Source organism: Sturnira hondurensis, unplaced genomic scaffold (genome assembly GCF_014824575.4).
Source record: "Sturnira hondurensis isolate 20B ecotype Veracruz unplaced genomic scaffold, ASM1482457v3 Scaffold0007217, whole genome shotgun sequence".
NCBI classification, from domain to species: domain Eukaryota; kingdom Metazoa; phylum Chordata; class Mammalia; order Chiroptera; family Phyllostomidae; genus Sturnira; species Sturnira hondurensis.
The window spans coordinates 1704392-1731622 of record NW_028079848.1 but is presented as its reverse complement, the minus strand read 5'-3'; the positions used below and the strand labels follow the sequence as shown (position 1 = coordinate 1731622).

Below are 27231 nucleotides of genomic sequence, written 5' to 3'. Positions count from 1 at the left end.
AGAATTAGAGTCACGTAGAATCTCGTGAAGTTGGGGCGTTCAGAGCCCGTCCATCTGAATGTTGGCTCGAAGTTGCCCCCAGCTACCTGCACCACTAGTCTCTGCTCGCGCATCGTAGGGGCCTCGGCCCTGGAAACCGTGTCTAACAATTACACGGGGAAGCTGGTGCCCTTGAGGACACCATCGTGTGCTGCCTACGTGCAGACAGGTCAACACAGTGGCCTTTCGGGATCGTCACAGTAACACTTCACTCGCAGAGCTGATGTTTGTCCTAGCTTTTCAGGACCCTAGAAGAGAGCTTTATACAATTACTGATGTGAATTTCTCTAAAGTGTATATTTTTGTGTCCAGTTACATTATTTAAAAAAGTGTTACTTTGTAAAAATTGTACATAAAGCACTGTATAGTCTACACAGTTTTCATCTTGTGTGTAGTTAATTGCTTAATGCTTTTTAAACTTGGAACATCCACTTATGGTTAAATAGGTCTCAAAGAGATGTAAATATTCTGTTAATAAAATTAAATATTTTAATGATTTTTTTTAAAAAACAAAGTCTTGATCTGTGATTCCCTCGAGGGCCTGCTGTGGCTTCATCAGCATCATTTTCACGCAGCAAATCCAGGCTTCACACCTTCTCTGGATCCATTTTTTTCCTTCACTGTGAAATACTCTTGCAGGAAGACAACAAACTAAAAACTGAGCCCATAAGTTAAAGCGATTTTCTAAGCAGCATTGTCGATCAGGCCTTTTTCTGTTTTTACATACTTTCTACATGCCCTAGTCCCAAAATATTAACATTTACCAACCAAGCTTGGAGTTCACATCACATTAGATGCAGTATTCTGATTACTAATACGTGCACAAAGAACATCGCAAAATGATTTCCAATAACAGTTGAAGAGGCAGAGCAGAGGGTTAGCGTACTCAAAAGTGTGTGCGAACCTCTAATAACAGAGAGGAGTCAGTCTTTGGTGCTCAGAGTGGTCTCTGTCCTACCTTCTGGGAATTCTCAACTTCCCATGTGTGGACATGAAAAAGGGTATCTGTGCTCAAAGAAAAAAGCACCAGTATGCCATCCCATCCAAACACTGCCCATAAACTTTTACATACACACATGTATCACATAACTTACAAGAACACAGGTCCTAATCGCCAAGAGGCTCCTTCCAGGTTACCTGTAAGTGCTTTCGAGTCACTGTGACCAGGGATTCTCACGAACGCAGTGGATCTAATGAGGGCGCTGCATGAAAAGTCGCTGCCCGGCAGCGGTCACCAAGGGGGTCACAGAAGGACACCTCCTGGTGGCCAGCCATGTTTCAGAGCAGACTCACCACGACTTTGTTAGAAAATGAGCAAGACTAACCAGGGGCTGTCAGGGTGTCACCAGTGTCCTGAAACTTCTTTGCTCGTCTGCACAACATAGTCCTTGAAAATAATTTTTAAAAGATTAAATGAATGTGAGCAGTATTTGCCAGTAACAAATGATTTAGGTGTTTCTTAAGAGAATGCTACTGTCCTGGATGGCTGTCAAGGGAAAATGGGCCCTATGATTATGGGTGAATTTTTTTAAATCACCTAATTTCTTCCAACTATTCTTACTTGAAACTTAAACAACGAGAAAGTTTTAACATCAAAGAGTTATTTGTTTTGTCTACTTTATTAAACAAACGTTAAAATAAACCCATTTTGAGATAAAAAGCAAATACAAGTACATTCATGATGCTCTTTTGTATAGTGCTAATTTTTAAAACAAAATTCCACTAATACAAATTTAACCACATAAAAAAACCCAGAAATCCAAATGAGAGAAAAAGTATGTGAGTACAGATGTTTAGGAAGCCATGAAACCCTATAAACTCTGCAGCTCAAATGACTAAAACACTGTGCACTTCACCTGGTTGTGTAAATACACTGTCCGAGTTACTTTTACAATAAATTTATCAAAATCACTCAAGACTTAATAGCTAATTGAAAGGAAAAGACTTGCTATGAAAAAATAGTTCATTCAATTTTAGGACTTTTCCCATTACTATAAATTACTGACAGCAGGTATGTTAGGAGACAATCACCTTCCCTCATAATTCCTAGGTGGCAAATTCCAGACTTATTCTACTAATGAAAATGATACATGAATTACTAGCATTCTTTGGTCCCCGACTGCGTCTGAAAAGTCTGACCCAGAGTCATGGTAATTACAACGTCCCTTACAAAGCTCACTCTTGCCTAGAACTTGGACGAACCTCCGAGGACGGGTTTAATAAGCTGCTGCACCGACACTCCTACGTGCACAGACAGAAGAGGTCTCGGACTGCCCGGGTGTCTCCGCCCCGGGGCCAACCTGCTCCTCCACACAGCCCGCCATCAGCCACAGCAGCACGAGGAGCCGCAGCACCCACCCACCACCCCTGTGCCAGCCGACTCAAAGTATGTGACTCAGGCCCCCAGCCCCCAGGGGATCTCCTCTGTGCTGCTCACACTGGGCTGGCCGGCAGCCTGAGTGTCTGGTCCTTGCTAAGGAGCACGGGGGGTTGGGGGGGGGCACAGGGCTAAGTCCTGGGTGGCTGCCCAGGGAAGTACGCCGAGGGGGAGGGAGTGCCCACGACCAGTTTGGAGCAGGGCTGCAGGGCTCCTAGTGTGCCATCTTTCTGGTGGTCTGCAAATGAGGACAGAAAGACTATTTACTTTCACTCCAGCCTTCACCTGCACTGCTTCAAACCACAGTGGACTGTTTCAGAAACATCTTCTCACCTGGGTTACTGAAGAGGTTCTGGCTGAGTCCACGCAAAGGAATGCTATCTTCCCTTTTCTTCAGGTATTTGGATTCTAGCCCTAAATTTTCACCACTTAAGAAAGGAAAATAGTAATTATTTACTTTAATGAACTCTTTTCTCTTTAGTAGCCAATTTTGAATATTAACCTAATCTACACACTTATAGTTTTGTTCAAAACATCACACTGCTCACAGATTTATCTATACACAAGCTGATACACCCGTCTTCCCAGTACAGAATAAATTACAATAAGTAAAGCTAAGAATTCTAAGAGCTGAGATAAGGAATGTGTGGGATGAAAATTCTAGGAGCGCTATGAAAATACACAAGTGCGTGTCTTGGGAAAAATCAGTATTATTTAGGGTTTCCCATTTCATCCTGTATTTCAAAAGAATGCTTTCCTTGTTCTATAACCAAACACTCTTGAAAATGTGTGCTCAAATCTGTCATCACAGATATTAATACACATCGTTAATAGGGAATTCTGGTTAGATGAACACAAATACGGTGTTTCAAAACATACGTGTGCCCGCACTCGTCCCTTCCCCCTTTCTCTCACCCCGTGCAGTGTCCGTCTAGCGAACACTTGACACTCAACCTAGCGTGAAGTGCACAGGGCGGGCGGGCGCAGGACAAGGGCCCGCAGGTGGCCCTGCCCGCGCTGCAGGCTCAGCACACGGGAGGCACAGACAATGTCACAGACAAATAAGCAGGCACCAGAGCTTTTCAAGTGCTGACAAACAGCCTCTCAGGTGACTTTCGAAACCGCACGCATTGAGTGCTGTGTCAGCCGGCACTTACTTCTCCTTATCAGCCAAGCAGGGTGCACTCGCCGTCGCTCCTGACTGCACATCCCCTGGGGACCCACTGTGTTTGGGGAAGTGCAGGTTAAACTGGACCTGTGAGGCGAGAGCACATCTCTGTCACCAAGTCAGTGCGGGTAGGGCAACCCGCACAGAGACCGCGCTTCCCTTCCTCCCCAGACCTCTAGTTCCTAACAGACGCCCCTCACGGAGCGGGGTCCGTAGGAGAGCCCTGCCGCCCTGGCCAGACAGCCCCTGCCCCACGAGCAAGGTGAAGGACGAAAACAAGCCGCACACGGCACGCGCACCCGCGACCTGAGGCATGAGCCAGGACCACGCGCTGCACTGATACCTTCACCTGGCGCTTTCTGAGAATGCTTCCCTCTTCAAGAACTTTCGAAGCCCATGTTACATGTACTTAGGGATTCTAAATGAAGGCTGGGAATTTGAATTTTGGAACAGTGAGAAGAAATCCGAGAATCCATGTCCAAGTCCAAACCAGAACACAGACATGGGTGACAGACAAGTGCACGCAGAGCAGTAAGGACTATGGCTGAGCGGGTTGCACACTGGGATGTGCACACGGACCGGGAATGTGCACACGGACCGGGAAGCCCGCAGGCGTAAATGGCCATGCTCCCAGGTCCCAGGAGAAAAATCCTCACATGTGCCCACAGAAAGAAAGGGCACATGAAAATGGTGTCTATTTTTGGTAAAAACTGCTGCTGAAATAGGCACAAATACTAGCATATCAGGATGAAATGATAAATGAGAAAGGTCAATGGTGCTGTACTTGGCTCTCAAGTTCAATATTCCAAAGAGATCGGCTTGCCTCCGTCGAGCTGCACATTTCACACGGTAAGAGTCAATACAAACAGGCTTCTTAGATGAGTTTACTATTCCTTACATGCACAAAGAGACAGGAAAATTAAGAAAGAGTACCAGATAGTAATATATAATATAGTTTCGGACCACCAATCACAAACAATAAGAATAAAACGAATAAAAGAACGTTCTCAAACATGGGACTACAGGTGGTGCAGAACCGTAAATGGTGCGGCCCCTTCCGAAAGGCCAGCGGACCCCTAAAAATCACGCCCACGGCCACCAGGCATCCTGCCCGCAGGTGCTTGCCACAGAGAAACAAAGGCTGCACCCGTGGCAGCTTCACGTGTGACAGCCCAGAACTGAAGATGACACAAACGTCCCCCACGTGGCCTCTCCTCCACACAAGGGGACATCAGGGGACAACCAGGAACGAGCTCGTGGCCCAGCCCGCAGACGGAAGTGAAGGCCGCACGCGGTGAGCGCCCCACACAGCGCAGCACGGCAGCTGCCCGAGCAGGCCGCGCCGCAGGTGCTGGGGGCAGAGTGGATTAACTGCCCATGTGCCACGGGGCCGCTTCCGAAAGGCAAGCGCTCTCCAACTGGGTGGCCACGATGGCTTTACCACCCATAAAATTGACTCACGCTCCCAAACGGGAAACTCAGCGAGGAGAAGTTCACGGAAGGGGCTACATGAGCAAAAGGACACGGAGGCGAGTGACACGGGACGCACGGAGCAGCGGCTGTCATGGCCCCCGATGGGCTAGAGGAGGAGAACCCCTTCCTGTGAGTCACGGGGAGCCCCCCAACCCGTCCTGGCTCACTTTCGACATCCCATCATTTCTGTTTAACGCGAAAAGCAACTTTGAATCCAATCGCACTTTTCAAGAAAAGGTGGATCCTATGACGCAACCACACCGAGCAGACGGGTATTTATTACAGACACAGTGTTCCTTGGAAGACGCGTATCCATTCCCCGCAGTCACAGCGCCAGGAAAGTCGGTGAAACGCATGTAGACACTCTCCACGCAACGTTCTCAACCCCAACACCGGCTTCCTTCCCCGTCACCGGAAGGCCCCGGGCGCCTGACAGCACGGAGACAGCGCTGCCCACTGCTCCTCGGGGAGGCCACAGCTGCCGCCAAGATCACAACCGCACTTCAAAGTCCCCAGTGCCATCTTTTGTGAAACCGTCTTTCCAAGACAGTTGGCCTCCGTGGTGTAGGGGAAAGCCTGTCTGGACCTGAGGTTGGAGCAGAACACCACCCACGGTTGGTCTGGGTGGGCCGGATCCTTCGCTGTGGAAATAAAGCAGTGCCCGCAGACGTGACACAGAGACCTAGGACGTCAGTGACGATGATGATGAGGTGGCTCTCAGATGAGCGGCAGCATGCCTTTGCAAACGAAGGAGGCCTGGAGCATGCTGGGTATGCGCTCTCCCAGCTAACGGATCGGGGGCTGCCCTCGGAGCCTGCACTGGGCCGGCCCCCACTCCCCCACTGTGGGAAGTCAGGAACCCCAGCCATGTTTGAGAGTTGCGGGGATACAGGCCGAAGAACGAGCAGAGAGAGGCGGAGCAGGAATGAACAGTCTGAGCAGGCTGACCTCCACACCGCTCTACAGCCAGTGACTCCAGACCTACCACAGAGTGCGCACCGCACGACTGTCAGCGCAGAGACCAGCCATTCGGTGATCGGCGTCACCGCACGCATCACCTAATCCTAGCAACTGATCCAAAGATACATTTATAAAGGTAAAAATATCTGTACATTAATAACTTGCTATATTTTTCAAGAGGAAAGTATTATATGCTTGCCTTTGGTCCTGAAACCGGGTGGATGGTGCTTTGGGCGGCTACAGGGTGGGAGAAGGTATTCTGGAAAGCAAATGCAGAGGGGCCGGGATAGCCAAGCCCACAGGCTGGGTACGCCATTCTGCCTTCGACCTGCAGACAAAGACACAGGAGAGTGGCGGGTGAGAGTGAGGGTGAGAAGTGAGCTCCAATCAGTGCCCGCGGCCCGAGCAACACTAGCGGTCGGCTGTACGGAGTCGAAAGCGCTGTCTCGGAGTCCCACTTTCTCCATCAAGACACCACAGACTCGCCTTCCCACACAGCAGCCCTCCGAGCAGCCTTGTGAGTGCAGCAGAGACGAACCCCGGACCTGCCTCAAATTGTCACACACAGACCTCCGAAGCATCATGGTTCACTCCGGCACGCCCAGTGCTACAAGGGGGGACTACGAGGTGGAGCTGTAGATCAACAGACCAATCAGAAGCAAAATAAAAATCGTTCTCGCCCTGGCAAGGTGGCTCAGTTGGGTTGGAGCATTGTTAGCCAGTTTGACGCCTAGGCTGTGGGTTCATGTTTCCTTTCTCCCTCCCTTTCTCTCCATCTCTCCTCCCACCCACCCCACCTTCCTCTCTCTCTAAAAATCTGTGGAAATGTGTCCTCGGGCGAGGATCCCTCCAAAAATGTTTTTTCTGCCACACTGGGTAGAAGCAAGATAGGTGCCGTTAAACTGAGTAACAGAAATGAGCCTGCTTCACCAGCAGTAATGCCACCACTGGCCAATGCCATGAAAAGTCTGTTCCCTAAGAGGCCAGTGGCGGCGTGACAAAGGCACCCTGCGCACAGCTGTTCACCATCAGTCCTTCCATTCTTCACTTCGGCATCGGGCACCTCTTTCCCCACTTTCAACCAGCGGAAACCCTCTCCCTTCTGTGCACACACCAAGTACGGCCTGACTCACTCGGCATTTGAACTCTCAACTCCTGCCAGGGCCCCCCAGCCAGTGGCTACAGAAACACAGCGATGGATGTTCAAGGTCTGTCCAGGAAGGATCCAGCCAAGTAATGTGAAAAACAGAAACATTTGCTGAGAAAGATACAAGATACATTGTACACAGGACAGTGACGCCTCAGTCCCCTTCAAAGTAGGCACTTTGGGACCTCATACACGTTCCCAATTAACACCAGCTGCCCCGTTGTATTTTCCTGAATCTCACTGACAGTCTGAAATCTCTTCCCTTTCAAAGGTGATTTTGGCTTTGGGAAAAGCCAGAAGTCACAGGGCACCAAATCTGGGCTGTAGCAGGGCTGAGTCATCTGGGTGATTTGATGTTTCGCCAAAAAATCTTTGATGAGATGTGATGCATGAGCAGGTACATTGTCGTGATAAAGCTGCCAATCACCAGTTGCCCAGAGCTGTGGGCTTTTGAATCTGAATAGTTTCTGCAGAGGAATGTACAAGCTTGACACAAAACCTGATGCAGATTCGTTACTCTACTCTCTCATTTTGAATGCGATGGCCACACAGTGCACATGCTCACTCAATGGTGTCTACTGCCCCCACTGACTAGTACAGTGAAGTCGTCATTGTTCACGCATGCGCACTCCAGGCCATTCTGCTTGGCTGCCAGGTCATATCGATGACACGCAAACTGTTAGAGTCACATTAACAAAGGCAGGACTTTCTCCAGACACACCTCGCCACACATCTAGATTGATTACTGCTCCTCACGTCAAGAGAGACCACACACAATGACAAACCACGCAAGGTCCCAGCCAGAGCCTATTAAAGGGACTTGTTTTCTGGACTTAGAGCCACGTGCTGGATGACTTAAGGGACATTCGGAGAAAGCGGGGCTTTGCTCCAGACCAGACGTCATCAGGAAAGGACGATAACTGCGTGTCTGAGTAAACCTTATCCACACGGCAGGAGAAATGCGTGCAGGCCGAGGCTGCACCTGGGAATGAGACCCGCGTGGGGCCGGCACAGGATGTCCGCCCACGTTTGCGGTTGGGCCGGGTCTGCATCTTGGTCTGTGCTCGGACGTGACTGTGGAGCGGCCTGGTCTTGACCCGGCAGTCACGGAGCGGGCTTGTCGGACGCCAACACTGTGCGACCTGGTGTCAGTCCTGCGGGAGGGCCCCCGAGGCCCACCTGCACATGCCAGTCCAGCTACGTCAACACCCAGGGCTCCTTTCCTTTGAGGAGAAAGCACGGGATCGGGTCCTGGAAGATGGAAAGCTTCTACCTCATTGCCAGTTTCTTCTAGAACCTAGAGCTGATAAGCCTGGCAACAGGCCTTCTCTCTGGCTGAGAGAATTCCGTTTAGGTCTCTCCCGTTGCAGCTCCACTCCTAAGCCCAAACCCTGTTCTCCCTTCTTGAGGCCTCCGAGATGGTGTGTGTGTGTGGAAATTTCCAGCATCTTCGGCATTGCTTTAGTTCACACTGAATGGCTTTCCACTTAGATTAAAAATAAAATAGAAGCCCTGGCTGGTGTAGCTCAGTGGATTGAGCGTGGGCCTGCGAACCACACGATCGCGGTTCAATTCCCAGTCAGGGCACATGCCTGGGTTGCAGGCCAGTTCCCGACAGGGGACACACCAGAGGCAACCATACATTGATATTTCTTTCCCTCTCTCCTTCCCTGCTCCTCTAAAGATAAATAAATAAAAATTTTTAAAAAGTCAAATAGACATGTGCCCTTGAAACACAGCCTCTCTGATACTGGCAAGTGCCCCCACGTGCCCCACTTCCAGGCAACTTAAACTTGACTCAGTGCTAGTAACTGGAGGACCCCAGCCTAGCAGCGCCAGCAGCGAAAGTCACGGAGCCCTCCCAACAAGCTGGGAACACTTCCTGCTCTAGGAGACTGACTAAGGCCTCTCTCATCGCCATTCGTCTTACCACGTTGGGGTTGGGGGAGAGTCCACTTCTGACTGAGGCGCCACCGGAGCGCACAGGTGGGGTGGCCGAGGGCCCCGGCACGTCCTGCCTTCTCACCAGCTGATTTTCGTTTAGCTCCTTATTTAACCATGTTATTACTTACAGAAAACAAGAAAAGAAACAAGGTAAAGAATTTTATTACATTTTTTTATTTTCCTAATAATTTTAAACATTTTAAAATCATCCTGAGTTTTCTAAAATTTTAAGTTTTTGAAACTACCCTATGTCACTGGAGAACAATATAGGTTATCTTAAATTTTTTATCATTAAAGATTCTTAGGTTGGCAACTGCCCTACAGAACTCCTCACTGCACTGCAGTCTGAGGCATCAAGACCGCTCTGCAGGCTTCCTTTTGGGGGTCTCACGGTCTACGCAAAGTTCACATTCACATCTGACAGCCGGGAAAGCAAAGTTCACACTCACACCTGACAGCCGGGAACGCAAAGTTCACACTCACACCTGACAGCCGGGAATGCAAAGTTCACACTCACACCTGACAGCCGGGAATGCAAAGTTCACACTCACATCTGACAGCTGGTAACTTGTAAAAATGTTAAAGGCATACAACAATGAAAGAAGAGAAGAATTTTTAAAGTAAATTATAGTTAATATTTTCAATACTTTCAATTTGGGTTATTGATACAGGTGGCAGGGTTTTTAAAAATAATGATGGCCTTTCCTAGACTTCTATGATTTCAAATTAAAATATTTAGGTTAGGCCCTGGCTGGTGTAGCTCAGTGGATTGAGAGTCGGCCTGCGAACCAGGCAATCGAGGTTGGATTCCCAGTCAGGGCACATGCCTGGGTTGCAGGCCAGTTCCCAGCAGGAGACGGACGAGAGGCAACCATACATTGATACTTCTCTCCCTCTCTCCTTCCCTTCCCCTCTAAAGATAATTTAAAAAGATATTTAGGTTAGGAATAAAACTACACATTTAACTTAATAAAAAGATAACATACTTACACTTTTCATTATTTTTTAGAAGCTGTTTGCTTTCTTCAAGCTTTTGAACTGTAGCTTCTAATTGTTCTTGTAATTTGCATACCTGAAATGTGTCAATCTTCATAATAAGTATAATAAAGACGAAAGTAAAAACTACAGAAATGTACTGTTATGAGTTGCCTAGTTGACTGCTCTGAATTATTTCTAAGTGAAGGAACTGGCTCGCCTATGTAGCAAAATACAGTGGGCGCACACACACACACACACACATAGTTGCACACTCAAGGTATCTGAGTCATGATAACTTCCTTTTCAAACAAAAATAAGTTAGTAACCTCTGTTGAATCTTGCCATGCTCTTTGAAAAAAACAAAAGAGGAAAGCCAAAGCCATTCTCTAATATAAAGAAGTAGAAATTTAAAAAATACATCTGAGGAAATTTGTTATACTTTACAAATAATCATACATGCCAAAGTACAAAATATTGACCACCTCTTGCTCTTTATTTCGGAGAGACTGTCCAACATCTTGTAATTCCTTTTGTTCCTTTTGTAGTTTTTCTTCCTTTTCAGCCAAGAGTTTCTCCTGCTGAATGGTAACTGTATTCTTCAGTTTCAATTTACCCATTAAAGTTTTCAGATCCCCTTGTAACTTCTTGATAATTTCATTTGCCTATAAAAGAGCCTCGTATGTGTATTTCTACATAATCCAATAAAATATCCATGCTCTTAAATTTTAAAAACAAACCTTAAGAAGTTCCGCTGATAATGATTTGATGGTGGCCTCGAGTTTTCCTAGTTGTACCTGATTTTTCTCTCCATTTTCTTCTAAAACCACCTGATAATATTTTTACAAACATGAATTATTGGGGTGCTTGTTTAGGAGAAGCACCCCTCTATAAATATGACCATCAATTTGTTTACAAAATATTACACAGACCTTCTGTTCCTGGATTGTATCAAACGCTTCTTTTGTTCGCAAAACGAGCTGGTCCTTATCCTTGATCTCCTGTTCTAACACGGCCACCTTCGTCTGGAGCTGATTGACGTGCTTCTCCTTCTCGTGGCACTCAGCATCCAGGGTGGAGTTCTCCCTCCGCAGAGACAGGCCCTCCTGCTTGGCCCGCTGGAGCTCCTAGAGGAGGTGAAGAGGGAGGCGCTTCGAGAAGGCCAAGTCTGCTGGTCTGGCTGTCCATAATTAAGATGTTGGGCGCATAAAAGGTCTTTAGCAGTGCCGTTTTTTAAAAGACATGGAAGTCTAAGGGTGTAGGTAACTTGTAGATTTAGGACACAGTTGTAAAGTACGCTAAACTAATTCAGGCACAACAAAGGAAAACAAAACAACCCTGATTTATGAATAAACTACAACTTGAAAAAACTGGCTACCAAGGATTTTCTGAAGTCTTGAAATTTACAGTTTAAAAACACCAGTTAGGTAGTAAGTACTGACTGTGACCGAACTGAAAACCCCACCACCCCACTACCCAAGCCGGGCTCTCCGACTGCTCCGCACGCTGAATCACCCAGGAGTTTCCAAAGCCCTGTACTGGCTTTACCGCGGTGCTCCGGGACCCAGCTGGCAAACCCTCGGGTGGGCCTGCGCCCTCCCCAAGACACTCTGCCCTACTGTGAGGTGTGACCGGGGCACCAGGACAAATGAGACCGCTCCCACCGACCCTACAGCTGGCCGCGGTGAGAACCACAATCTAGAGGCAACACCGACCCCTGCGGCTTATATACACAGGCTTATTTTAAGGGCTCACTGTGTAGCTTTATAATCTACCTGCTTCACACACACGTGTGCGCGCACACACATATGCATTTATGTGCATACACATACATACATATAACACATACCTTTCCATGTTAACCTATAACATATATATCAAATATCTTTCCATGAAAACAAGTATGTTCACATTTCTTTGGCTCACTCTTACAAGCAAAAACAAGCAAACAATAATTGCTAATTAAAAATAGACTTTAAAAATCCAGGGACAGATCACTTCCTCATTAGCTAACGCCAACCCAAACGGTGGTGGTATAAAACAGTCCTGCACACAGTGCTCCTAGCTAGAACTTGTGTTGAACGAAGATTTTACAAGACACTTTCACAGCGTTGTAACACGGTGGTTTTGGAAGCAGTGACTCTGGTATCAGACAGACTCGAATCCAAATTTTGGTTCTCCAGGAATTCCTTACTTAACCTCCCTAAGGCTCAGTTCCCTCATTTGAAAAACAGAAATGATAAACACTTCATAAATTATTTCATTTACTCTTCCCAAAACCCTTATGTAAATTGCTGAGCATTTTGTCTGGCACATAGTAAATACTCAATAAATGGTAGCAATTATTAATTTTAGGGCACTAATGCCCAAAAGAGGTAATTTTTACTTAACTTGGTAATTTTTACGTACTTGGAGGTTAAAAAGAAAAGTTTCCGGAACTCCTTTCATTTCCAGGCCTTACGCAAACCCTGGAAGGAATGTCCTCACTAGACCGTCGAATGCCGACACGATGAGGCACCCGCCCCGTGCCCACACCGCCCGCCTCAGGGCCAGACTCTGAGACGCAGCACCGCGATGGAGCAGGCGGACCCACCGCTGCACCGGGAAGACGGAACGTCTGGCCGCTGGTGTGAGGGTGGCGGGTGGAGGGCGGGCTGCAGACACCGGCGGTGGGCAGACCGCTGTATGGACCTGAACAGCCCTGCAGAGTTTCTAGCATGACAGCCAGCCTGGTGTCCAGGGCTGGAAGTCTTGTGGGCTTGAGTGACACGGTGACCTTTCCACCTAACTCTAACAGACCGGAAGTCCTTGTGTCTCCTAATAATTTCCTATGACACTAACACCCAACCCACCAGGAAGAGCCTATGCATCGCTGATGCGGCGACGAACAGCGCCGGAGCAAGAGCTGTCAGCTCCTCTGCTGTCGGTGACAAGGGACCCGCGGACACAGGCGAGTCACAGAGGGGCCATGCGGCCGCGAGCTGGTTACTTAACCTCTCTGAGCCTCAGTCCCATCACCTGTAACGTGGGCAGGGTGAGGGCGTCTACTCTGGAAGACCCGGCACAAGAATTAGACGAGTTAATACACGGAGAGCACTCATGAAGCGCCTGCTATCGTCATCACTATGGTTCTCCTCGTCATCACTAGACTCTGCACTGCAGAGCGATGTGGGTGCTGAACATGCAGAGAGAGAGGCCCTGTCACCACGGAGCACCCTGAGCTGCAGACACTGCGCTGACCGTACACGTGTCGGGAAACGCTGAGGGGTACGCGAAGACTGCTCTTCGAGACCCGAACTACAAATACCCAAGTTCACCTCAACCCAGACTGCAGACCCTCGCCATTTCTGCATCGTCTGCACGGATAACCACACGAGAGCCTTGCTGATCCAGACGACCACCACCCGCATGGTAGTAAGGCAACCACACTAGAATGTTCTCTACGGTGGGGGTTGGGGGCACCAAACGCCCCGTTCAATACCTCTTCAACTCCAGAGAGCTTTGCTTTCAGCTCTCGGACGGCAGAGTCCCCTTTGTACCGCTTCTCGGTGAGGTCCTTGTTAGCCGCCTCCAGCTCCGACAGCCTGCTCTGCAGCTGCTGGATGCTGCGCTGGTGGAGGGCCTCGAGGTCTTTCTTCTGCTGCTCGTGCTGCTGCTGGTGCAGAACCTGTGCCTGTTACACAGTAACACCCAGCACCCAGTTCAGAGAAGAACCCAGAAATATAAGCACAGGAAAATATGAAAAAAGTCTTAATTATTCTTCTAGATAATTATAAGATTTCCCTGTTTTGAAGAGGACCTATTTTCTTTTATTTAATCCTCATCCAATGAGATACACACACACACACACACACACACTTACTTATGAGAGAAAGGAAAGGGGGGAGAGGGAGACAGAAAAACACAGAAACATCAATCACTGGCTCAGCAGGGATCCAAGGGCAACCCAGGTGTGTGCCCTGACGGGCAAGCGAGCCCACAACCCCTGGGGCACGGGACACACTCCACAGGACACACTCCACAGGACAACACTCTGACCAACCGAGTGCCCCCGCCAGGGCGCAGAGGACCTATTTTCAATGACGGATCCCGTGAAGGAGACAGGAAGGTCATCAGAGGCACAGGTGCCACTGTGGTCTCGTTCACAGTCCCTGCTCACCCCATACCCACATATGTTCAGACATGACGGCGTTCCAACGTTCAGGGAAGAGGAATAATACATGATGCAAAAAGCGAAGGGACAGTGGCACATGCAGTATGAACCTACTTGTGTGAAACAAGCGATCGGGTGCCGCAGAACTCGCAGTCTTGGTTGTCTCCACTTTTTACCAGATGTTTACAGTGAAAATACAAACCCACCTAAACTCGTGACGTCTACAAGGTTGTGTGCGTTAGTTCAGTCTCACGTACAGTAGTTACATTTTGCCAAAAATAAAATCTGAACAAGACAGTAACTGTGTAACTCTGGTGCCTGTTTGTGTTATACCACAGGCACAGCTTAGTAATTTCTGCTGGTGAACACTATAAAATCCTAAATACTTTTTAAAAATATACTTTTCTTGATTATGAGAAGTTGTATGTGCTCTTAAAAGTGCAAAGAAGGAAATCGCAAATAACTGACAGTCTCACGCGGGGAGTCAGTCGCCCCGCAGGTTCAGGAACACACTCCTTTCCAGACACCCGTGTACTAAAGTCAGCACCCCCCACACAGGCACAAGCACGCACTTAACAAATCAGGCCAAGCTAGCGACACAATTCCATCATGTGTTTTGTCCCCTTGCCACCTGCACCTTCTCACGGCACAGAAGCTCTGTGAACACATTAGGAGCTGCACCCGCAGCTGTGCCTTCACTCCTTCAACTCCTGCCCTTCCGTGGACACTGAGCTTCCAACCTGTCGCAACTATAAAAAAACCGTTCATACTGCTGTACACAGACATGCACCCAAAACCGAGATTATTTCCTTCCAATCAATAAGAGGTCAGAGAATGTAAACAAATACAAAGCTCCATTCACGTTCTAAACCTGCGTTCCGGCGCTCTATCTCCCTGCCTCTCCTGACTCTCCAGGGCACCCAGTCCCCTTCCCCAGGCGCCTTCTCTCTGCCTCTCTCTCCTGAGCTCCACCGGCCGTTCCTCTGCTTCTGTAACTCATTTCCTGAGCCCGCACAGCCCAGCTGGCCCACTTCTACCTCTGTGGCTTTCTAAGTAAACTTGTAAAAAAATAAATGAAGAGTAAAGCTTCATTGTAGCCATTCAAACATTCCCACCACAAGTGCTAAAGTATCTCTTTCATCAAAGTATCTCTTTGGGAATTTTATATTATCACTTTAAGAACTCCCTCATTTTTGGAATATTGAGAAGGAGAGGAGAAAAGAGAGAAAACAGGAAAGAGTCCCTGTAAAACGGAAGTGTGACCCTGGAAGAACGCGCTGAAGGAGTGATCTGGAAAAGACCAAATGGGGGTCCCGCCGAGGTGCGCGCTGGGACGGCCTCACCGCGGAGGGCCGGCAAACACACTCAGGGCAGCGGGGGCCAAAGGTAGTCCAAGTAGAAAAATGATTCATCCCAAGGATCATTAGAATTCTGGATCTTCGTTTAAAAAACACCAAGTGAGGGACAGAATTACACCATCTACGTTTCCACTTTATTTTGGATGATTCTGAAATATACTAAAGTTGTAAAACTACTGCCACATAGGACAGCTCTCAGCAAGGGGACCAGAGTGGCTCGGCTTTGCAGTCCCAAAGGGCTGAGTCACAGTCCTACCAGAAAATTCGGTCAGGATCGCAGCCAAACCCTCCAGTCACTCGGAAGGCGTGCCAGGCAATACGCACGAGTATGTTACATGGGTGCACTGCAACCTCACTTGTGACAACAGGGAATGTTCACTGCGGCACGATGTGCAGGAACTTGACATTCTGAAGCATTTCAATGTCCACCAGCTGGGTAAGCAGTCAGGTAAGTTGTTACATGCAAATGCCCACAGCCACTAACAAGGACGTCTGATGGGACAGAGCGGTGCCGCGAGGCCCTGCTGGATGGACGGAACGTGCCGCCGAGAGCCGGGGGGCTCATGAGCAAAAGACAAAGCCAAACCCAGAGTGTGTGCACATACATCGGTAATTACATGTAATTTACAGATGTCAAGTTGCATGCATATAAACAAGTATTTGTAAATTATGCATTATTTACAAACATGGAGAGAAGTCTGAAAAACCCCACATCAGACAGTTAGAGAGCATCTCTGGGTGGAAAGACTTTGAGGGAGAGACTTAACTCATACACAAGTGTAGTATCTGACCATTTTAAAGCAAGCTCATAGTATTTTTACAGTGAACAAAATGACTGAGAGCCATAACAAAATCATTTTCTAGTTTCTTTTACTGTTCATACCTGCAAGGCCTTTTCCTTCTCATTGGTCAGTTCCTGAGAATGCTTACTTGACAACGCTGCCGTGTGGGCTGCCCATTCATTCCGTAACTTATCTAATTCTTGGATTTTTTCTGATAATGTCTGCATTAGAGTTCAACACAAAGTATTAAAAGTCTCCTGAATAGGTCATTAGGTTAGAACAGAGCAATATTTACAAGGATATTAAAGACAATGGAATCATAGCTTTTCAAAACATAGTCAAAGTATTTTTGAACTTGAGGGAACTAAGATTAGAATAAAAGCAATTTCCGATCTATAATGGCCCCCCGGTCAAGCTTGTCTATCCTTGACCCTCTGGCTAAACCTGACTCTCCACCACCCCATCCTCTCCTCTGGCATGAAGAAGCAGAGGAAGCACCCCGGGTGGAGCCAGGCAGTCCGAGGGAGCAGCGCACTTCACAGGGAGGCCCGTGACGTGGGTCCCTAAGCTGGGCCTTGCTTGCAGGGCAGTGGACTGTCAGCTACTCCGGCCCTCAATTCCAAGGACCCGGAGCAAAAGGTAGTAGCTATGGCCGAAATAAGAAATCTATCAGAGGGGTTAATTCCACATATTACGGAAGAAGAGAAAGGTTTACGAGACAGGCCACGTTAGACGAGAGGAACGGGGTCATGAGTAAGAGGAGCAGACACCGCCCACTATCTCACGAAGGTCGGGATGGAACAAGGCGTCACAGAGGACGGCAGCAGGTTCAGGCACTAACTGGTCGGGACGGCGGCAAGAAGAAAGGGAGCCCCGTGGCGGCATGGTTCGGGGAAAGCACACAGAAGCCTGGGTGGGACTCAAGAGGCAGTTCACAGACAATGTTTGTGCGGCTGACAAAAATGAAGCCCGAATTACCTGTTGTGTGAAATTCAGTTGCCTAGTAACATCCTCCAGTGATTGAGTCAGCGATAATTTTTCTTCCTGTTTATAAAAATAAAATCACGTCGCTTATTGTGGAATTTAACCATCCGTCACCGCACTGTCGGAACCGCAGCAAAGCGTACCACCGCCCGTGGGGCCCCACCCCAGACCTGCCGAGGCGGCCCTGCTGGGATGGGCAGCGTCCGACAGGGGCTCTCTGAGAGCTCCCGCGGGGCGGCCCGCGGTCTCTGCGTGCCCGCCACCTCCGACAGCTTCAGAGCGCTGTGTGTGATTGTCAGGACACGTCCATGTACTTCAGTTCAGTTAAGACAGGCTACGTATTTCTACACCTTTCTGCGAGCTGGTGAAACCCCACACTGAGAGTTTAGGCGACCTGCCCAAGATCACAGAGAATTAGTAAAACCTGGGCCTGAGGTGAACCTAGGTCCACCTAGGTTCCTGGTCCAGTTCTGCCCTTGCACCTTGATTAAGTGAGAAATAAACTCGTTACGTGTTATAACCATTTACTGCATGTCTTTACTCAGAAAACCAACACTAAACCAATATAGTTCTTTAGTGATTGATCTGAGTCCTTTGGTGGTTATTTTAAAAGAATCACTTAAATTTAAATCTTACCTTGCTACATTTCAAACAGCCTGCTAAAAACTTCTTTATTTCCACATCATTTCCAGGTAAAAGTTTTAGTGAGAGGTGTGTAAGATGCTTGAAAGGGTTTGTTTCTACCACATTTAAAAGGGCGGGAGAGTTCTCCAAAACAGCAGCTGGAGAAACTAACTGCAGCAAAAACCTTCGGAGAGAAAGCGTCATATTGTAACACATTTATGGCGCAGGGAACCTCCCCCGTTGAACGCTGAGCTCCATGACATCATGAGCTGAGTCAAGGGATCGCCAGTGACGGAAGACCAGGAAAAGGGACATACTGAAATCAGAGGGGCCAACACGAAAGGCCTCCCAATAATACAACTGGGTAAACCGGTATAAACAGCAAACCAAACTGGACAAGAAAAAAGACTGACTGAAACTTTATAAATGTCCACGAGTTCGCAATGACAGATGAGGAAAGCAAAAAACTAAAATTAGAAACAAACCAAAAACCTACTGAAACCACAAAAATAACTATAACAACTGCTTACTCTGAAAATTGACAAGTTAAAAGAATTACGCTTTTATCTTTTCCTACATGAATTTTCAGAGTAATCAATTGCCCTAACCGGTGAGAGTAATTTCTTCTTATTATACTAATAACCTGGAAAGCACAGAATCAGAAAAGCATAATGGTACCGTCCCTCACGACATAACTGACTCAGCCACAACCCCGCGGCAGGGCCACCGGTCGGAGGCCGGCGCCTTTGCCACGCAGGGCCGGGCAGCGCCACCTCCCTGGCACCAGCACAGGCCCGCACAAGCTCATTCTGCCTTTTCCCAAATTCGTTACAAAACATCTGCTCGATGCTGTTAAATTGTTCAAATAACTTAATGGCTCTGTCAACACGTGAAAATTAAGAGTCAGTATTTCTGATTTTAGTGGTGCGACTAGAGATTCAGCAGAGCCCTAACCCGTTTCTCGAAAACATGGGGGTGAGGCAGGGCCACCCCCGCCTCACAGAGCGGCGTCTGCCCGGAGGCGGGGCTCTCGGGGCTTAACTTGGGGGCTTACCTCGGGGTCTCTCGGGCCTGCTCCTGCGTACACTGCTGAAGGAGGTCTATAAATTTTTGCGGGAACGCTAGGAAGTCTACCAGAAGACCCTGCTGGAATTTTAAACTACACAGAAAACAGGACAAGTCATTTTAAAAAAATGTAATTACTATCTCCATTACAATTAACACCCTGAAATATCATTTTTACTTACTGAATACCCACAATCAAGAAATAAACTAAAAATAAACTAGAAAACTTTGATTTTTATAAAATCTATTCAGTGGAAGGAAAAAAGTAAGTTTAGCTAAAGATTTAAATTTCTGAGCTATTTTAGCAGAACTCTCAATCTATTGGGATATTTACTTTCAAAACCATTCTGAATGACTATAAATAGCCCAGTGTCCCCCAAACACCAAAATGGCCCTAGGTGTGTTTCCAAGAGAATAGTACCAAAGACATTCATAAAATTAAAAAGCTTACTTTTCCTAGATGAAGTGTAAGACCAGGAAAACAAGTTTAGTTACCTCTGAAAATCCTCCTCAGATATTACAAGGTTATACAGGAAAAACGGATCAGTATCATCAGTCAGGCGAACAACTAAATCCTAAAAGAAAGATTATTTTTTAATGTTTTTTAAAAGTTTTTGGTAGACGTAGCTTTTAGAGCGGTGAGTGACACCATCCCACGGCACCCACACCCACACCCACAGAGGTGTGACGTGTCCACGTCACACCTCCGATGCTCCGTCTCCAGGTGCTGCTGGCTTTTCCTGAGTCTCACAGACCGAGAACCGTCGACGGAGGCACGAAAGCTGCTTCCTGAGAGCCACGTGGGGCCTCCCAAGGTAGTGACCTGCTAGGGGTCCGGGCCGAGGAACAGCATGCTCGCGGAGGGGTGGGAAAGTGCCCTGGTGCGCTGTGATTCCACGGCCGAGACAGCATGTTCGGTTATCTCCTCAGTCTCCTTCCAGGTAACTGGCCGGCATTTCCCAAGTGGCACATGCACTGGCCGAAATGACACTCATCCACCGGAGCAGAAAAAGGAGCATCCGTCTCCCCAGCCCAGGACGGGGGACCAGGTGACCGCTGCCAGGGCCTCTCCTGCAGAGCCTCACTGCCCCACCTGCTCCAGACGGCCTCGGAGCGGGGAGCCCGTCTGCTTTCAAAAGGACCTCAATGCCTCTCGTAAAGACCCTTGTCCAGGGGAAGTTGACAGTGTGGCAGGTCCCCGCAGCAGTGGAAACTGACAGGTTAAGGGCACAGAAGCCACGCACTTCACAGAACATCGGTGTAAGGAAAACAGGCAGAGCAACGGGTGGTGAAGGATAACACGGAAATAAGCACTCGGGTTAAGAAGAAGGTTCCACTTGAAATAAAATGTACTTGTGGCCACCGAGGAACTATTAGGGGTCCTACAAAAATCTAAACCACTCATGAAAAGAGCCGGAAAATGAAGAGGTACACAGCAGACAGGAATAACATGGAAGAACTACAATACATCTCTTCCCCAAATTAGCCATCTGGGTCTCGGCTCGGCCTCAGAATGCCCTGACCCCGAAGCAGCTGCTGCCGACGTACTTCTTGAGATCCGGCCCAAAGGGCTGATTCAGATCGAAGCTGCTGCTGCTGCTGCTGCCGCCGCCACCAGGTCCCTGAACACCAGGGCAAGCTACACAGAGAAGACACACGCTCTGCTGCTCGGCCTCTGTCCTGTGCCCGTGTCCCTGCTCGTGACGCACATGTGTGAAGATCAGGTGAGACCATACGCTCTCGTGCCTCTCTTCAAAAGGCAGAGTAAAGGGTTCGAGAACAGCTCCCTGCAGGGAATCGGTTCACTCTGTGCTCACAGGTCCGCCCTGAGTGCCAGCCAGAGGGGGTGGCAACAGGCAGCCTGGCCTCCTGAGTGTACGAGTCCCCACCCCCACGCTTGCACACTCGAGAAACACATGGTGCCATAACCTCTCAGTTGTTATTTCAGCAGATTTAACCCCCCGACCAGATCTGCAAATTACAAAATAGCCCCAAATTAAAAGCACACTGGGTGTAAAAAAGATCTCACATCAGAACAAATAATTATCTATAACGTAACAGACATTATCACATTTCGAAGAAGAGGTGCATACCAACCTTTCTGTGCACGGGGTTAGACACGGACTGCAGCTCGATGCTCACTCTCACACTCACTCTCCTGCATGGAAGACAAGCCCAGCCGTCAGACAGTCGCATGAGACAGTCATATGAGACAGCCACATGAGTCAGGCGCATGAGACAGTCGCATGAAACGCGTTGTCGCTACCGCTTGTGTTAGCTCCATGGGCTCCCACAGCTGTCCCAATGAGGAGCGGCCGAAAGAGCACCCTGGATTTGAAGGTCACGTTCTGGTCCTCCTGCCACCAAGTGGTAGTCAGGTCTTTAACTCGAGGCTGAACCTTTCTCTCTTGTGAAAGGGGGTTGCTGCCAGGACTAGAGAGACATGCGCAACGCGCAGCACTGGCCGGGACATAAGCGTCCGGCCCTGACTCTGGGAGAGCACCTGCTGAAAGGTGCACCGTCAATTATGTAACTCTCCACATTTCAGAAACTACCAATTCAAACCGTCAAATGCTTCATGAGATTCCATTTTAAATACTTAAAATGTAAAGCAATACTGAAATACTGAAATGCTGGGTCAAGGAGTAAGGTAACATATTCCCTCCCATCACACACCCCGAATGTTTCTTTTCAGACCCACGAAGTACATCTGCTCAGTATGCTCTGTGCAGCACATGCACAGAAGACTGTCAGCAACCGCCTGCCATCTACCTTGTCCTGGCGTTAACTCCAAGTCCTGCAAGGAAGAAACCGTAGCTTCCCACATTCTGCACTGCACCCTGGAGAACCCAGAACCCAACACAGGCATGTAAACAAAGGCACTCATAAACATTAATCAAATTGAACAAAGATGTTTCAATAATTAGGAAATAAAGGGAAAAAATCTCTACGTAAGTGGTTCTCAGGCAATTCTGCCCAAATTACAGAACTAATAACAAAGGAAAGGCAAAGAAAACAGACAGAATCAGTCCAGTCCTAAGTGACGTCTAAAGGTGTGTTTCACACCCTTCCCACATTCTACCGCCACCCACCCGCTACAGAGAGAGAAAGCAGACACAGAGCTGAGTGCGGACGGGAACCTGGTGACAGCCGAACAAGGCTCGATTCCAGAGTCACTTTTCATACCCCGGCCGGCGATTTTACATCGGTCCACAACACGTCGTCTCAGTTAGGTTTCTCCTGCACGTAGAACTGGGTGCTAACCCTCAGTTCCACTCAGAATGGTGAGCGACACCATCCCACAACACCCACGTGTCCACATCACACCTGCAACGGCGCCGGGTGCTGCTGGCTCTTCCTGAGTCTCACCATAAACAGAGGCACAAAAGCTGCTTCCCGAGAGCCACGTGGGGTCTCCCAAGTCAGTGACCTGCTGGGGGTCCGGGGCTGAGGAAGAGCATCCTCGAAGAGGAGCAGGAAAGCGCAGGCCCCGCCCCCGCTGCACAGCGCCCCCAGGACAGAAGGTCACCGTGACTTGTGTCTGTCGCCTGAAACCAAGTGGGCAGTGCTGGTGACCACCACAAAGACAGGAGGGCCACCTTTGAAACGACAGAATGTTCTGTTTCCACTCTTTTAGCAGCTAAAGCAATACAGGTGAGACAGACCGCATTCCCACTCCAAGTCCACGTAGACTAAGCTTTCTTGGGGGAAACCACCTGTCGCTCTCTGCCTCTGAAGACACGTGGACTGAGCCAGGTCTGTGAGGGCCTTCTCAGCCCGCAACATCAGCACGGCTGGCTTTGGAACCTGTGGGAGTTTCTTCTAGAACATGCTGCCATAGAGGTATGACACTGTGGTTAAGACCTGGTTTTCACAGTCCTCTTATACCTGATAAATGTGTAAACAACATTCAAGCGGCACCCACCTCCTGAAGTATTCTTTGCATGCTACTAGAAGGAGTGTATTACTATGACAGTTTTCCAATTATACTAATGATTCTGTCGCATCTACTCCAAATGCTCGCATGTGGGAGATGCTGGGAGGAAAAGGAGGAAAGGCCTGCAGACCAAAGTGTTCCGTGTTCACTTCAACTCCCTGCCCCCGCCACGTCTTGTAGAAAAATTCGAGCTTTCAGGCATACTACATGAAATCAGAAACCTTTGTATTTTTATTGATTTTTAGAGAGAGAGAAAAGAAGAGGGGGCAAGAGAAAGGGAAATATCGATTTGTTGTTTTACTCATCCATGAACTCCTTGGTTGATTCTTGTAAGTGCCCTGACCAGGGATCGAACCTGCAACCTTGGTTCGATCAGGATGACACTCCCTGAGCTCCCTGGCCAGAGCCTGAAATCAGAAATCTTATTTTCTCCATTATAATGGTTAATGTCATAGAAACATTGCAAAACAAATCAATAAAAATTCTCTTTCTCAAAATAGGTGTCACATTGCATAATCTATGTAAACACCTTCCCTGTCAGTTAAATCTGGCACCAGCAGACCTGGGTGCCAGCCCTGCTCCGCCTGTGGCCTTCAACTCTCTAGAAGCTGTGACCTTCAACTCTCTAGAAGCTGTGACCTTCAACTCTCAAGCCAAACGAACCGTGTGCAGGTGGTGCGCCGGGTGCCAGGGAGACAAACAGCAGCAAACACGGTACGGCCACGTCTTCAGACTGAGATCAGACAAAATGACTGCCCCAGATTTGCTTCAAGAGAGGGGAGGGGAGGGCCACTGACCTTTACTGAGTCCCCACACTACGAGTCCCTGCCAGGCCCTTTAATCCATCTTCTTACTTAACAATAGCAATTTTGTTCGGTAAATATTGACTTCTGCCCCACAAAGGAGGGAGGCCCAGTGGCCCTGCAGTGCCCGCCTGGCCAAGGCCACACTGCAGAGCCCAGACCAGAGCTCGGACTCTCCATCCACACCCTGCTACCTTGCAAATGAGTAAGTCCGTTCATGTCAAGTTAGGCGGCTTTGGAAAGAGCCTCACCTTGACAGGACTAAACACAGACCTTGAAGGTGAGGAAAGAGAAAGCACTGGAGGCGGAGGTGGAGCAGGGCTGGAGGCCAGAGGAAGAGTCCTCTGGTGTGGGCGCAGGTGGGTGGGGGAGAGGCGCTCAGGAGACCAGCGGGACAAAGCAGGAGGGTGTCAAATCCGGGCAGCCTTTACACTCAGCCTGCTCCAGAGTCCTCTGGGTACCGCCCCATCTTCACCTGAGGGGGCCCCTCCTCTGGGAAGTCAGCACTGTTATCAGCATCACACATCAATCACATGGCAACAGGCCACTGCTGAGTGAGCTCTCACTAAGCTCTGGGCCCTCCCTGCCCTAAGCACTGCCCTAGGCGCTTCCTCCCTTCATGTCTCAAGAATCCGGGGAGGCAGGTGCTTTTACCAACAATCTGAGGATGGACACAGGGACACTAATTTGTTTAAAAGCACAAAATCAGATGGTCAGTGAGTGGCAGGCCCACAATTTAAACCCAATCGGATTAACAGCCTGCAATCCTGCCACCTCTCCAAAGGGACTCTGTGCTTCCCCTTTGTGCTAAAGGGCGAGTCCCCCCTGGGCCCAGGCTGGACACTGTTTCTGTCGTTGTTGGGGGTGGGGTCAGGAGGCAGGAAGCTTTACAGCCTTCACATCCGGGACAGTTCCTGGTGCGTAGTAGGCCTCCATAAATGTTTGTGCAGAGCAGAACTGGCCTTGAATACCTAACTAGAGTCTGCAGTTTTTCCCCACAGGTCAGGGGTCAGCAAACGTTTCCCGTAAAGGGCCAAAGAGTAAAGATTTGGGGCTTTGCAGCCATAGATCTTTGTCACAAACACTCATTTCTGCCCTTGAAGCGTAAAAGCAGCCATTCTCTCATTCCTTAGGAGAAATGAGAGAATGGCTGTGCCCCAGTAAAACTATCACAATAATAGGCAGTGGGCTTCTGGCCCACAGGCTCCAGTATGAGGACTGATTGTAGGTGATGGGAGGGGCTGCTAAGCAGGAGTGAAACAGGTGAAAGTGTGCTTTAAAAGACCAATGCCATGGTAAATGTTGACAAAAAAATGAAAGCAAAAACAAAAACCTGAGATGTTCTAAATGAAATGACAGCAGCCAGAGAGAAATGGACAGGAGCGAGGAGCCCGCTGACACGCAGTCTGCTGGGACCCTGGGCCCGCTTCCAGGGGGCCGGCCTGTCCGTCCAATCCCAGGAGTTGCGGCTTACCTGCGAACCCCCCAGTCTGCTGCCCCAGCTAACCCACGGGAGACACTTCCTCCAGACTCTGTCCCAGCCCGGAACCAGCTGCCTCACCTTCCCCTACCTGCATGTCCAGAGCTAGAATAAACCCTCTCAACGCAATCGGCCACCCCAACCTGATATATAAAAACTAGCCAACACTGGGCGGAGGATGGGGCCGAGGGTGGAGGACGGGCCCGAGGACGCGACAGTGTTTCCAACAGGTGCTTGCCGCTGAGGGTCATTTAGGTTTCAGGTGCCAGAACCACCTGGTCGTCTCCCCACCACCCCAGCAACGACCCAAGAAATGTTTTATTCTTAAAAATAGCCTTTCAGCTGTGGAAGTTAAAATTTGTTAACAACGCAACCAGACGGCGAGGATCTAGGAATTTTGACGCTGGCGTCAGATTGCGCCCCCACCTTTCACCTCTATAATCCTTCTAGAACCACGCTGTGTCCGACGGACAGAACGGGGCCCACAGACACTGGGGAGCTGACATACACGAGCCACGTCTGTAATTTGAAGTTTTCTAGAAGCCACATTAAGTAAATTGAAAGAAACAGGTAAATTACTTCAGCAGTATTTTATTTAACCCAATATCCCCCAAATACTGTCTTAGTATACAAAATCAGTATAAACGTGGAGACATTTTACACTTTTTTAATGTTAAGACTTCAATGTGCAATGTGCATTTTGCTCTAGGGCATATCGATTTGGACGAGCACCAACTCCCAGTAACCACACGTGGCTGGCAGGACACAAGGACCACGGGAAACGGCCCACAGACCCTGATGCGCAGCTGGGTTCTGGTGCCATCCCCTTGCCTGGCGTGCCGACTGATTTTGGCCTAACTAAACTATACAACCGTTTCACGTTACTCAGTGCTTCGACGTCCGCATTCCCCACACCAGCCTTTCACACGGCACCCTCCTAACAACCCCGTGGGCAGGCGGGCACGTTGTATCAGTTTTACAAACACGAAGCTACGAGACAGCCAGTGGGGGCGTGGAACCAAGCCAAAACTACAGGTCCCTAACTTCTGGTCCCATCGCCCTCCTTCAGCGCCGCCTCCTTAAGTGAAAGTTGTCGCTGCTTTTGTCCCTGCGGTGGGCCTTTCGTTCCTTCCCCACGGGACAGTCAACCCCACGGAGACAACGCCTGATTTCCTGACACGGTGGTCCCCGTGCCCTGCCAGGCGTTTTACACGCCAGCGGTATTTGCTGGATGGATAGGTCAGCGAAATTTCTAGTTGTCCCCTATCGTTTTTGGCCGGTTAAACGTCATTTAATTTCTAGGAAATGAGAAAGGGCCATACACCGTAAGACTTGGCTTTTCTGAAGGTGAAACTTAAATGTACTTCCAACGGAATCCAAAGCTGGAGACCAAGACCTGAATGCCAGCGCCGGCCCTCGCTCCGACCTGTCAAAGCTGCGAGTGCGGTTCCACCCTCCGCGGTGGCCACGTTAACTCCGGGTGCGTCAGCTCCCCAATTTCTCAACCCCTTCCCTCCGCGTCCTCGGCAACGGCCACTCGGTGAGACAGAGATCACTGCGCCCCAGCCGAGTCTCCTTCTGCGTCCCGGGGACGCTAGCCCGTCACCCCGCCGAAGGCCAGTACCCACTGGCCGGAGCCGCCATCTTCCCCCTCAGCCGGACCCCAACCGCCACCCGCCGACACCGGGGAACGCGGGCCTTACCTCTCCTCGCAGTCTCTGCACTTGACCTGCAGCGGGACGAGCTGCTGGAACAGAACCTGGCTCATGCTGGACCGCTGCCCCGCCGCTGTGCACAACGCCCAACAGGCCAGCACCGCGTCACTGGTGCGAGCAGCGTCCCGACCCAGCTCAGTTTGAGTTTGGCGCTCGACTTCCGCTGAGGGGGCGGGGAGAGGAAATAGACGGAAGGCAAAGGGCAGATTGGGCCTCGCCAGCCACCATCGGGCTCTTCCGGTTTTGC

At 49.2% G+C, this 27231-nt stretch overlaps 1 protein-coding gene across 2 annotated transcripts; it reads right to left on the bottom strand.

The window, feature by feature from the left end:
• Positions 1-3: 3 nt before the first annotated feature.
• Positions 4-27189, bottom strand: SASS6 (SAS-6 centriolar assembly protein). Of its 2 annotated transcripts, none has more exons than XM_037051329.1 (17): positions 26973-27189; positions 21147-21207; positions 19545-19624; positions 19039-19143; positions 17997-18168; positions 17355-17420; positions 16478-16597; positions 13565-13756; positions 11016-11210; positions 10824-10913; positions 10569-10748; positions 10099-10180; positions 9095-9231; positions 6217-6345; positions 3574-3671; positions 2750-2844; positions 4-2675 (listed from the first exon to the last, which is right to left on the bottom strand). In XM_037051329.1, the coding sequence occupies exons 1-17, from the start codon at positions 27035-27037 to the stop codon at positions 2548-2550; spliced, it is 1995 nt and encodes a 664-aa protein (XP_036907224.1). In that variant the 5' UTR covers positions 27038-27189; the 3' UTR covers positions 4-2547. The 2 variants fall into 2 exon arrangements, with proteins under 2 accessions (XP_036907224.1, XP_036907225.1); XM_037051330.1 differs by having other exon boundaries at positions 4-2654; positions 26973-27186.
• Positions 27190-27231: the final 42 nt, after the last annotated feature.